The 13703-nt window shown below is 41.9% G+C and overlaps 2 protein-coding genes across 2 annotated transcripts; both read left to right on the top strand.

Moving 5' to 3' along the window:
• Positions 1-1223: 1223 nt before the first annotated feature.
• Positions 1224-8357, top strand: LOC128461602 (gasdermin-E). The gene is made up of 10 exons (XM_053446592.1): positions 1224-1607; positions 3021-3260; positions 3341-3533; positions 3750-3927; positions 4360-4477; positions 4573-4710; positions 5387-5508; positions 5670-5853; positions 5972-6042; positions 7115-8357. Exons 2-10 carry the CDS (start codon positions 3050-3052, stop codon positions 7346-7348), a joined length of 1449 nt encoding a protein of 482 aa, XP_053302567.1. The 5' UTR covers positions 1224-1607; positions 3021-3049; the 3' UTR covers positions 7349-8357.
• Positions 8358-8839: 482 nt separating this feature from the next.
• Positions 8840-12275, top strand: nup42 (nucleoporin 42). Its single transcript, XM_053446655.1, has 7 exons — positions 8840-9162; positions 9930-10386; positions 10470-10558; positions 10680-10756; positions 10894-10980; positions 11151-11253; positions 11440-12275. Exons 1-7 carry the CDS (start codon positions 8967-8969, stop codon positions 11955-11957), a joined length of 1527 nt encoding a protein of 508 aa, XP_053302630.1. The 5' UTR covers positions 8840-8966; the 3' UTR covers positions 11958-12275.
• Positions 12276-13703: the final 1428 nt, after the last annotated feature.

Genomic DNA, 13703 nt, shown 5'->3' with positions numbered 1-13703 from the left:
TATGTTGTTTGGCTCGAAGCGATAGAGCCAACAACAACGAATGACTTGAATATGAATATGCAGCTTACTGAATCAGGAATTTTGCACGGATGATGGACATATAATTGTCCCCTCTGTGTAAATTGTGGCCCTTTTATGGCTCCTGATTTAGAAATATCCTAGGTCTGCCGCTGCTGCTACTTTGTACTGCTTCAGTATAATTCATCAGGTATTGTTTTACTGTTTATTACACTTCCTATTAAGCAGATAAGGATTTATAAACAAAACAGTGATCATTAACAGTTTATACAATAAAAATGTATTATAACATTTACTCAGTTTTCTGTAATCTTGCTGCCAAACCAACAAATAAATAAACAGGGGCAAAAGCTCTCTGACTGGGGTTTTATTTTCCCCCGTTGAGCTCATGTATTGTGAAATGATTACTTCTGCTTAAGGAAAACTTGTGAATACCTTTTAACTGACGGCCAGCAGAGGGACACTTATCCACATAGTAGATTCTCAGTTATCCAGGTCATGGTATCCTCAGGAGTAAGAAGTACTTCATGTTGTTAGAGCATCGTGGTGCATCCTTACCATATCAGAGGGTCGTCATCTACATATCTGAGTGACAACTCCCTGACAGCCCTCAAGATTTTACTTATCACCACTGATAAGAATAGGTCACAAGGCAAAGTGGACCCACCAACTCAAATGTAAACATTCTCCAAAACCTGTTCCTCAGTATTTTACTTCAAATCTGAACCCACATATATGAACTATAGGCACCAGCTACACTCACAAAGAAAATTGGGTCATTACCTCCAATAAGGAGGTTATTTCCTCTCTATTCGTTATTTTTTTTAAAGGTTAATGCAAAAATTACACTTCTGACTTTTTTTAGCATTGTAAGATAATTCATGGCTCTTGATGTAAAAACTCTGGGTGATACTTATCGAGTGTGTGCAATTTGGTGCAGATCCAAATAAAATCTGGATATAGTAAATGTTTAATGTCGTTTCATTATGGGAGTTTTGGGCTTTGATACGTGTGACGGACAGATATGTTTTAAATATCAGTTTTTGGTCCAAAGGGTGTAGTTTGGTGATTTTTATGATGAGGGATTTCACTGAACTGCAAAGGTGCTGCTCTACATTAGATAGGATGTGGTCTGTAGCAACATGTGTCATAAACCATCACTGTGACTGAACCAACAGGGAATCACCTGCAGATATTTCAAGTTTTAATTATTTGGGGGGAAAGAAAATCAAACAGACAAGTCAGCTCATGTTCTGAAACACGCGCGCGCACGCACTTACATCAGTTCATGTGATCATGATTAAGAATCCAGTGAGAGTGGGAGGAGGAACACGTGAATAAGAGCACCATCCCACCACTGAGCCCTAACATCTGACCAGAGCCACCGAATCCTCCACAGTCCTCATCGCTCTCATCTTACGACCTGAAGGTTTTCTGACTAACACAGAGGCTGAGGTGGCAAGATAAGACCAGGAGCTCGATTCCTGTCCGCGGTGGTACAGCTTTTACGCATGGCAACCAAAGTGCCATTCCATCGCTGACAGCTGGACGGACGAAGTCCCTGAACGCATCACCGTCATTTAATTGAGGTAAGCGACACTTTTTTTAAAAAATAAGGTAGCAACTGAGCTATTTTATCTACTTTTGTTGAAACAGAATTCTAGAGGAGAGGAAAATAAAAGTTTCCTAATTGAGTGTGGTCGAGTATAATACACCGTGGTGCGTTTGTTTTGAATTTGCCGTCAAAAATAAGTCTTCTCCTCTTTATGTCTTTTAATCCAAGGCATAATAACTCTCATACGTCCTTAAGGCTCGCGCGCGGTTGAGCTCACCGGGCAAGCACGTGCCGAGGAGGGCTGCTCGCGATCTGCAGCAATCGTTTCGGGTTTGTGACGTTGGAAGCTTAGGCTGCCGGGAAATGGGAGCTCTGGCACACGTGTTGTGTATGGGAGCAACTTTGACTCCGTTATTTGAATACACAGATAATAATTTTCCAAAAGTGTTACCAAAATACTATAAGTAGTTCCTATATGATGATAATGCATTGGAGGTATAGAACCCATTATTACATAAGCATAAACTATTATTAATCTACATTTGCTCTCACTTAGCCCAGACTTAGTGAAATGCTTATAAATGCCACCCTTAATCACATCTATGTTGCTTTGTGTTAAGTCCAAAAAATTTACTCACATGTTAAATACTAATTCCTATAATTAAGTATTTTTCTTCTTCCTTTGTCCGGATCACACTTAACAAACCAAGATGAAGTATTTAGAAATAGTGTAATTGAGGTGAGAGGAAGGTTCCCACTGACATACGACAACCCATTCATCATTCAGACCAAATGACTCAACACGAGGCGAGTTGTCAGACGTTGATCAGAATGGAAACGTGGTGGCGTTCTTGATCTCTTTATCTCATTCGGGTTATGAAACTTCCCAAGGCCTGAATTCTCTCCTGTTTTACATTGATTTCCTCGAACTGGATTCTTCCTCTGTCTCTCTGCCAATGTTGAATTCTTTCATGAACTCCAACGTTCCGCAAACCAACGGAGGTATTCTTCCCTTCCTTGTCCCCCTCTTCCCTCACAGCACAAATCCTCATTTACGCCTGATTACTTTAAATATTTATACTATGAAAGCTGAACCGAGGGAGTAAGAACGCTGTGGTGTGTGTGTGTGTGTGTGTGTGTGTGTGTGTGTGTGTGTGTCTATTTGAGGACACTCTAATATGTTAACAACATGCAGGGGACTTCCTCAAGGCCTTTTGAGTCATTGCCTACTGTTGGTTGCAGCACACAGAGAGGTATGGGGTTACATGTTGCTCAGACACACCCACACAGGGGTTTGGAAATTTATCAAACTTCTCGATAGGGGGAAACAGGGAGAATAACGGGAAACTACCTCTGGTGGTTAAGTGCTTTGGTATAACTACACCAGAGCTCCTCTCTTTGCTCTTGGTGCATTCCAGAAGATTCATTTGTGTCTCTTCCCTTCCAGCCGTCTGCAGTTTCACGTTTGCCTTAGCCATGTTTTCCAAGGCCACTGCCAACTTTGTCCATCACATTGACCCGGACGGAAGCCTCATCCACGTGTCTCGAGTGAACAACTCACGCAAACTGGTTCCAATGGCACTCGTGGTCAAGCGCAACCGCCTCTGGTTCTGGCAGAGGCCCAAGTACCAGCCGACAAATTTCACCCTCAGCGACTTGCTGCTGGGCGACAGGGAGCTCAATCCTGGTATGTAGGACTATGGATACAATATATCATTTTGTCGTATTGAATTTTTCTGTAAGGGTGATTCTTTTCTGTGTCCTCAGGGGTGTTTGAGACAGAGCTGGTGACCTACGAGGGGACGTTTGGAGACCAGCTCTCTGGGAAGCTGGAAACCAAGGTGGGCCCTGTCGGTGGGACACTAGAGGGACGGGGCACCTGCGAGCTCCAATCATGTTTCGGCAAGCTGAAGAAACAGGAGCTGGATGTGAGGAAACTCTTACGTGACTCCAGCAACAGGTGCTTTCACGACTTTAATTCTTTTAAGATGAGCAGTGTGAAAATGTAGTGCGACATCATACAGTTTACTCCTCATACCTCGACTTCAGACATTCGCGGTTTTATCTACTGCACCAATTCATAAGATTGAATATCTCTTTCAAACACGCCTTTTTCGTGTGAATCTTTCTACATGCACGTAGCTGTTGTAAATTAGGACGTGTCCCTTTCCTCCAGGCTGGTGGACATGCAGCATGTGCTGATGCAGCAGCTAAAGAAGAAGGCAGAGGTGCTCGCCATAGTGAAGGAGCGGATCCTCACCACCGGCTCCTGCTCCATCACCCAGTCGAAAAACGAGAAGTACATCTTTCAGGCGGCGCTCGGTCTGGTGGGAATGTTGGGGAGCTTTGTTAAGGTGGGTGTGGATGGGGTTGACTTAATACCCCTGCAACGGAGATTATGTTTTCCCCCTTGTTGGTTTGTTTGTGAGCAAGATTGCACAAAAACAATTCAAGAGCTTACCACGAAACATGTGGAAGGTATGGGTCAGGCAAGAACCCATTACATGTTGGTGGGGATGGATCAAGGGATGATAGTCAGTCTCACTTCAACAAGTGCCAATCTAGTTCCGTTAGCAGCAAGAATGGCACTCAGTAGAGCTCATACTTCCGCTCAGTCCAAAGTAGTTCCCTTAAATCTCAAGATCCATGAATTACTAGCTGGTAAAACTGTTAAAAAAATAAAAGGATTTTAAGATGTGCAATTATTAGAGCCTCAATCCAAGAATATTGCAAACAGTAGAGTCAACTCTATAAATCAAAGCTTTGTATGTGTTTTTCTGAATAAGTGTTCGCAGGACAGCAACCACGTTGAGAAGGACAGCAATGTTTCTTTGAAGATCCCCTCTGACACAGTAATTGCGTACAGCATCCTGGAGCTAAAGATTAAGAAAAATGGACACTACGGTAAGTGTGTGTGTGTCTGTGTGTGTGTGTGTCATTTACCACACCTAATGTTTCCTCCTCCCTGTGTTTATCTATGATGCCGTGTGTATTTTCAGATATATGCCTGCAACCTGGCACAATCGGAGGCTTTGAGGACGACTCGCCCGTTATGTCCTGCCCATCCTATGATCTCCTCACCGATACGGTGGATGGCAGTGCCTGTCCTGTACCCGCCTCAAGTGCATCGAGAAACGGTTTGTGTTCATTCACAAAAATATCCAGTCATTAACCTGAAGTGACGGTTATTTAACGCTCCCCATCTTTTGAGGAAGTGATGATAGAGTGATAGAACTGAAGTGGGTTCCCTTTTTCCTCCCATACACAGATCCTATTGTGATTTCTATGAATTGTTTTTTCTGTAACTCTGAAGAATAACTCCAGAATCCCGAAGGTTCATTGCACTCTTTTTACTGACAACCTGAGAGATAAACATCACATTTTGTTTGAATGTAAGAATGTAGACATTATGAGTAAGAGAGAAAAGTATTTGCCAAAGTTTTATCGAATCAGCCCATCTATGTTTAAATTAATTATTTTATACCAAGCAGCCGAGTTTTGTAATTGTATGTCATGTTTGTGCTCCACACCATGGTTTAAATGAAATAGGATGAAAGTAATAGCCATGGTTTATACGGATAGATATAGTATATGTTGGAGTTAAGTGTAAAGACCTAAAGTGCTCTATCATGTATAACAATTTAAAAAAAGGTAGAGGATTTCAAATGGTTGTCAGGGAGGTTGTCCTCTGAACAATCCAGTGTAGTGCATCCATCATACCAAAAGTAGATGGCTGAGGCTCGTAACCACTGAATATTGTGTCTGTGTAGCTTCAGTTAATGACCTGATGCAGTGTTTCCTGGTGTCTTACAGGATCACAGGAGGTGGACCTGTCTCCACTGGCGGAGCTCCCCCAGTTAACTCGGCATGCCTTGTTCGAGAAGCTCCAAGAGACAATGAAGGACAGAGCTGCTCTGTCATATCTGCAGTGTGTGGTGAGTGAGGCAGTGGCATTAACTTAAAGTGAAAATACTACTAAAACCACAGTTGTATTACTTCCTAGACACTGAGGCTAGAGTACTTCCTCTTATATACTACAGTTCCTCTGTCTGAACATTTTCTGTTTTCTCTTTCGTCCTTATCCTCTGTCTGTTAGCTGGAGGAGTTGTGCGGCGGTGAAACACTCGATACGGCCGAGCAAGAGGAGCTGCTGGAGAGTCAGGGAAAATCACTTTCCTGCAAAATGGAGCAGCCCAACTCAGACGACCACTCAGGGTGCAGCCATTCTGCCGATGCTGCTCACCTGCACGCAGCTCACCTGTTGGTCAGTGCTATGGAAGGTGAGCGGTAACTCCCAACTTTGAGGGATGTACAAATATATTGCCATTAAAGGAGCAACTAAAGGTAATACAAATAATTTTCCGCACTTTAATGTTATCGTGTGCATTGTTCTTGCAGAGTTGTCGGATGAGACGCTGAGACTCCTGAGTGAGAGTCGTGCCGATTTTCTCTGGGCCTTCGACAAACTGGTTCGTTAACTTTTTTTTTTATATTGCACATCTTTAAAATGTTTACAGGACTCAGAGCAAACATAGATTTAAGCAAGTAATTGAAGACAATTTTAAAAGTTAAATTATGCATTGGAAATATTTAAATAAGAACGTCCTGTCTGATTTATTATTTACAGTTACTTTAAAGGTAACATTTAGTATTTTGCCAAATATGCTCTTTTACTTAGGGGAACATGGATATTTGTTTCGGGGAATATAGGTATTTGTTTTTCTTGTTGAGGGTTTGGTGAGAAGGTTCATATCACTCTTTTGTCTGCTCAGTAAATGTGCAGCCATTTAGGATAAAATAATAAACAGATGACCTGGCTCCTAGCAGTACAAAAAAAGCTTTCGTGGGATTTCTTGGAGACGAGCCTAGCGGCTTTCCAGTTGTTAGGCTAACTTAAGCTGACTATTTGCTGGCTTTAGCTTCACTTTTCCCATTATTCTGCCCTAAATTGTAAATGAAAAGCTACATTGACTATGATTCTACTCATAACAGACACAGCTAGTTAGCATAGCTTAGCATCAAGACTGGAAACAGGTGAAAACAGCTAGCCTAGTCTGAACATAATGAAATCCCCCTGCAGTAGCACATCTAAAGCAGATAAAAACAAACAAAAAAATCATCTTATTGTATCTCATTTCTTTACTTCAAAATGTCTGGGCGGCCGGGGCTCCAGCCAGACTAGCTGTTTTCACCTTTTTCCAATCTGTATGCTAAGTTAAATAGCTGCTGGCTATAGCTTCACATTATCAACTGTCCCACCCATAATAATCTATTTGTAGTGAAAGTGTCTTTAATGTACATATCTCAACTTTTTTTATATTTCAGTTTATTTAATTGCATATTTTGTAACTTTGCTTTTAAGAATAATTATCAAGAAGTTAGTGAAAGACGTTGCTATCCAAGAACTCTGCTGACTGTAATGCCCAACTTGCCCTGTAGTAGTAAAAGTAGTAGTAGTAGTGTTCTTCTTCTTCTTCCTCTTCTTCTTCTTCTTAAAATTGTGCCTTTGCATCAAAGAGCTGTTTATCTTTATTTCACCAGATGCACAGTGTGAGGGAGAGCAGCGGGCCTCTCTCCATCCAGTGTCTTCCCGACCCGCTGCAGGACAACCAAGCTTTCCAACTGGCCGAGCAGCTGCTCAGCTCCACCAACGTGACGCTGAAGAGAAACGCTGAGAGCCTGTGGACGGAGACAGGAGACAAAGCGGGAGTCCTCCCTCTGCTCCTCTGCCTCAGCATACATGGATTGTCCCTGCTGTTCAATGGGCTGAAGTAGTGCCGTGTTTTTCTTTTTCTTGGACTATATTCTGTCCATTCCTTTTTTCTTTGTAAAGTTTATTGAATGTAACCTCACTGTAGTTTTTTGCGTAACATCTTTATATCATTGCTGATGCTGATTTTATTAATATATATAAAAATATATATTTGTAGTACTTAAAGCAAGCGCTTACATTGTTTTATATATATATATATATAATATAAACTTGTTTTCTACTTGATCAGGCTCTTGAAATAAGTGAGACATTTATCTACAAATACTTTTTGTTCTGTATGAATCCAGTTCAACTGTTTTTATTTGTCAATCTTTTGTTCACAATTGAAATGTGTCTTATTCAAGAATAGGTTGAGAAAACCCACTGATCTCTGCAGCTATTGGATCAACTGAAAATGAAATTCTCAGTGATTAAGCTTAAAGCGGTTCGGATTTCTTTAGTCAAGCGTTACATGTCATAGATTTCAAGTTTTTTTCTATAAACTGCAAAGTCTGACGTTTGATGCTTGCCAATGGTACGTACACTCAATTGACGCCCGACATTTGGACAGTGTCATGAAAGGTTTTGCTTTTTTTGATGAGGCTGCATAATATCACTGCAACTGCTTATTGTCCTCATCAATCATTGTAACTGAGCTAATTGCATTTAAAAGAAATGTAATATAATTAATATTCCTTTAAATACTGCCATCGAAGGTTAAGAAACTGTAATCTATTACGCTTAAAGGAAGAACTCCTGTTTTTAAATGCATGTCGTGTATTTGCACACACAAATTATTTTATAAATATGCAGACACCATTCTTTTGTTATTTGAAATTGTTATTTATAGTTGTTTGTGAAAAAAAGCTTTATTTTATTTTATATACACAAAATATCAATACATTTTGATATTGGTATATTTTATTTTATTCTTTGCACTCAAGCTATTGTCTGTGGCATAACTATCAAAGTTGATCACTTTGTCGTATGTAAATGGCAAATAAAATATATTAAAAAGCTTTAACAATTGAACGTTTTTATCATCTTTTAACAAGTGTCAGTCTCTGGGTTACCAGTTGACAAAGTTTTAGCCACATCTCCAACAAAAACTGAAATTAAACAAATCTTTCCACACTCCAGCTCACAGGTGATACATTTGTTAGAATCTGTCCTAATTGTAATCACAACATGAAGGTTAAGGTTAGATTGAGTTAGGTTAGGGTTAGTGAGATGTGGATTGTGGTTAGGTTAATACTACAGGACTCTCCCCTCAGGGAAAAGACTCAGATCCATTAAAATTAAGACTTCCAGTTACCGCAACAGCACTTACTGCATCAGCACTTTACATACACAAAGCAAAACAACCACGGAATTTTGTTTTATTTTTTGTTTTAGTGTATTTACAAGCACATGTATGTGTGTCTGTGTCTGTGTGTGGATATTAACTGTAACTGCCGCCAGACGTCGCTGTTGTTACTGCCCCAGCCGTGACGTCAATTTGCTGCGACCCTCGCGTGTGCCTCCTCCTTCTTCTTCTCGTGCATCCAGTCGCACAATAACACTGTGGCGTAGCGGGAGAGGCGCGTCCGGTCTCAGAGGGAAAGAATCCAGCGAGTTTAACAGAATCAACACTTGGGGAAAATGACGATTTGCAACTTTTTCCTCCAGGGTCGCTGTCGTTACGGCGATAACTGTTGGAATGAACACCCGAAGGGAGGAGGTAGAGGAGGAGGAGGAGGAACTGGAGGAGCAGGTGGAGGTGGAGGTGGAGGAGGAGGAGGATACAACAACTACAGCCGCTCCTCTGGTCAGCAACAACCCAGAGGAGGAGGTGGAGGTAAAACTAACGATAAAATTAGTTTAAATGACTTCTTCTGCCAGTGAAGCGTTTCTACAGCAGATCTGCTGTGTGGGAACACTTTCTGTTCCTCATCCATTCAACATGGCGCTGCTTTGTTTACTTTCGTTTGGAGCCACTCAGATGTGTTTCTGTTTCCTATCGTTAGCTAGCTAGCAAGACTTAAATTTCAACTGAAACCTCAAGTGAAAATAGAATTAATGCTGATAAACAGACAGAATATTCAAAGTTTCCACACAAACGAACATTACAACTGTCCTATACCACATCAGACCTTATAAACTGGAGACTTGGTTTTGCAGCAAGACATTTATTGACTATGAAAAACGCAAACGTAAAATAGCTATTAGGAGAGGTAGGCAAAGAGTGTCACAGATTTGGGGGACAAATCCTCGCTTGACCTTCCAAGTGTGAAATAGATACAATAAAAACTAGAATAGTTTTGCGTTATCATGCTAATAAACAACAAATGGATGCAGATGTAGGTCAGTCTACTTTTATTAAAGCATGTAAAAATATCAAATATATATTAGGAGAACTTACAGTTTGTACAACATGTGCCATTCTCTATCCTTAATACTCAATTCTGATGAGAACACACCCAGCACACACTCAAAAGCACTGTTGTAGCTGTTAAAACAGAGTTTTAACAGCCACAACAGCTGTTAAAACAGCAGTTAATAACTGCAGTGGTAAACCACTTAACCACTTAAACTTTGTTTAACTTTGGTATTCATGCTTTTCAGGGTTTGGGAACAGAGTTTGGGTGAATCCTGACCAGCAAAAAGGAAGCTACATCCAGCCTTCATCCTTCTCGTCTCAAGGAGGCGACGACTGGGGCCGAGGAAGAGGTGGAGGAGCGGACTGGGGCAAAGGAGGAGGAGGAGGAGGAAGAGGTGGGGGGAATGACTGGGGCAGAGGAGGAGGAGGAGGAGGGGGGAATGACTGGGGCAAAGGAGGAGGAGGAGGGGGAAATGACTGGGGCAAAGGAGGAGGAGGAAATGACTGGGGCACAGGAGGAGGAGGAGGAGGAGGGGGGACTGACTGGGGCCAAGTAGGTGGAGGGAGAAGAGATAATGTGAAGAGCGCAGAATTCAGCTTCTCTCAAAACAGATTCTCTGCACTCGATAGTCCTACCACCTTCAACAGGGGAGGAGGAGGAGGAGGAGGAAACGCTGGTGAAGAAGATGATGACAAAAAACTGTAAGTGTACTTAAGTGTTTAACTGAATGTCCTCCTGCCGTTAGAAGTTAATTTAATGTGATGCCTGTATTATGATCACCCAGGGAGGTCATTCAGTTGGACATGGAGATCTGGGAGAATTCGCACCAGTGGTGCTTCTCGTGTTATTCTAACTCCAAGGCACCTTTATCTGGTCAGTACCGAATACAAGTTCATCACATGATTCCTGATGTCATTTGTGACCAGAACTCCAGTTGTGCATGGCGTGTTTATCATATCAATCAACGAGAAATTTGATTTTGTATTCTCTTCAGGTTTCACCGATCTCTCTCAAGAAGAGCTCAGGTTGGAGTATTACTCCACAAGAGCCTCGGGGGATCTACAGAGCTACGTAAGTGAAGTGTTACTCATTAATCTCTCTCCTGATATTTTTACCTTTTATTAATCTAGTGTTTGTACAAACGTTAGATAATAAATAGCAGATTTTCTAAATGTCTTAAGTCTAACAAGCTTGTTTTATGTGTTTAGCTGAATGGTGTCAATCAGTTGCTCAACCAGTGGAGAAGCAGAGTCCAGGAACTGAAGGTTATGAATCCAGCCACACGCACTGCTTTGGTGAGACACACACACACACACACACACACACACACACACACACACACACACACACACACACACACACACACACACACACACACACACACACACACACACACACACAGACACACACACACGTACAATCACAGAACATATTTTGATATGAAGTCTTTTTACTTTCCCTGCAGCTTGCAGAGTTAAACAACCCTGCAGCTCAGGCACCTTCAAGTGGCTTTGGTTCATCGACAGCGACTGGATTTGGATCCTCAACATCTGACTTTGGAAGCAAAGGTGAGGATTAAGCGTCGCTCAATTATAAATATTTAAAAGTTGTTTCATGTTTAGGAAAATATTTTCACAATTATATGAAGCACAGCCCATAAATGCATTTTTGATATGTTTACAGATTACAAAGCATAAACCCAGCTCATCATTGTCTTGTCTGAACGTTATTTTTTTTAATCTGTGATGACGTAGGCTTTGGGGCTCCATCGCAGGCCGGCAGTTTTGCTGCCGCAGGTGGTGGATTGGCTCCCTCGGCTGCACCTCCACCCTCAGCGGGATTCGGTAGTGCCATAGCAGCTCCGACACAACCGACCTCGGGATTTGGCTCCTCTTCTGCTCCGTCAGCTTCAACCTTCTCTTTCGCGGCTCCAACCACCGACAAACCGGCAACCGCTTCAGGATTTGGCTCCGCCTCTGGGTTCAGCTTCTCCTCCACAGCAAATACTGGAGGAGGATTCGGGAGCGGTTTTGGGACACAATCGTCCGCTGCAGCAGGAAGTGGCAGCGCTTTCGGACAAATGAGTGGAGGGTTTGGGACAGCCGCTGCTCCACCTGCAGCAGGGGCCAGGCCTGCTGGCGCTGCGCCGGACAGTCTCTTTTCACCTGAGGGCAATCTGACTCCAGAGGAACTGAATGAGTTCAAGGCTAAAAGGTTCACGCTCGGTCAGATTCCTTTGAAACCTCCTCCAGTTGACATGCTGGTTGTATGATATGTGGGGAAACTGTGTGTGTGTGTGTGTGTGTGTGTGTGTGTGTGTGTGTGTGTGTGTGTGTGTGTGTGTGTGTGTGTGTGTGTGTGTGTGTGTGTGTGTGTGTGTGTGTGTGTGTGTGTGTGTGTGTGTGTGTGTGTGTGTGTGTGTGTGTGTGAGAGAGATCATCTCAAGTCCATTTTTTTCATTCCCCTGTTATAACCGAGTGCAAATAAATCTTCCATCCACCTATAGTGTTTAACAGGGATGTTTGTGAATTTTAGTTTCCCCAACAGTAAATAAACAGCAGATCTAATGAACGACTGATGCATCATCAAATCTGCCTGTGTTTATGTAATGTGTTCTCAAGCTGCACTGATCAGAGCACATATTAAAAGTGAGGGATGAGCCTTTAGATGCCTGCGTGCGCGATCACACAGCTAAACAGATGCTTTTACTGGGAATCTTTCACTTTCTCTGGAGTGCATTAGGACAATCAATCATATTAAAGAAATTATTATATTTTTTCTCATATGACCTGTTGCGTTAAATAGTGAGAATTGTTTATTTGTTAGTGCTGTAATTTCCTCCTTCCCGACCACCTGGGGACTGCTGGGTACTCACAGGGGGGAGCAATGACATTTGAGTTGAAACAGAAACACACCCACACACAGACACAAAGACAACTTTTACTTCTCTCTTTGTGAGGACATCCATTGGCATATCGCATTCCCTGGCCTAGCTCCTTATCCTAATGCCTAACTCTAACCTAGGCCTAATTATAACCCTAAAACCAAGTCTTAACCCACAAACAGACATTTGGTCCCAATTAGGTCAACTGATCCTGACAAAGTCAGTGTTTATGCCAAAAAATATCCTAAAGAGGAAACAAGAATGAGTATACATACACACAGAGTGAGAGGTTCGTGCAGCTTGTTTTAATCATTATATCATACTTTTAAAATATGTATTATTTTATCAGCTGTCTTTGAATATTAATGTTCTATATAATTTGCTATACTTAATTTTAAAATTATGAAATTGTAATTATTAATATCAATATGTTATTGTTTGAGAAGCACTTGGAAACTTCTCTTTTAAAAGGTCCTGTGTAAATAAAGCTATTATTAGTATTAATATTGGACAGCCTAATCAAAACCTTATCCTTTACCTCAACCATGACTAGTTCTTGTCTAACCCTGAACGTAAGCAGGATCTCACAACCCATTATTTGCCTTTTAAGACCAGGCTCTGGTCCTCATGAGGTCCACTGGTCCTGACAAGGCCAGTGCTGGAAAATGTCCTAAAGAGGAAACAAAAACAAGCACACACACACCTTTCATGCACTGTACACACGTCTCCTTCCCGCCCCCTACCTGCCCCACCTTCCTGTAAAATCACAAAATAAATTGTAATTCAATAGACTCTGACCTGACTCCAGCCACATTCACCAGTGACACGGCGTATATTGTGCTCTTACACGTTTAACACACATTTCCATAGGGGGTAACACGGCCGTCTGTCTTGTTTATTCCCTATTTAGACCATGTCCTGCAGCTGTGTATGTATGTCGAGCTGGGAGCGGATCAATCCTTTGAATTATAACTCCTGCCTGCAGCTATTGAAATTCCTCCTCCCTGATCAGCATTTTTTCTTTATGACACACACTGCTTAAACGCACATTGTGTTCATTGCTACAGCACGGCCATCGTGGTCACTATATCAGCTGATGACAGCAACAGATGCTCCATTCACCGCTTCTCTCTG

Source organism: Pleuronectes platessa, chromosome 18 (genome assembly GCF_947347685.1).
Source record: "Pleuronectes platessa chromosome 18, fPlePla1.1, whole genome shotgun sequence".
NCBI classification, from domain to species: domain Eukaryota; kingdom Metazoa; phylum Chordata; class Actinopteri; order Pleuronectiformes; family Pleuronectidae; genus Pleuronectes; species Pleuronectes platessa.
Note: the sequence above shows the minus strand (reverse complement) of the source record. Positions and strands in the feature narration are given on the sequence as shown.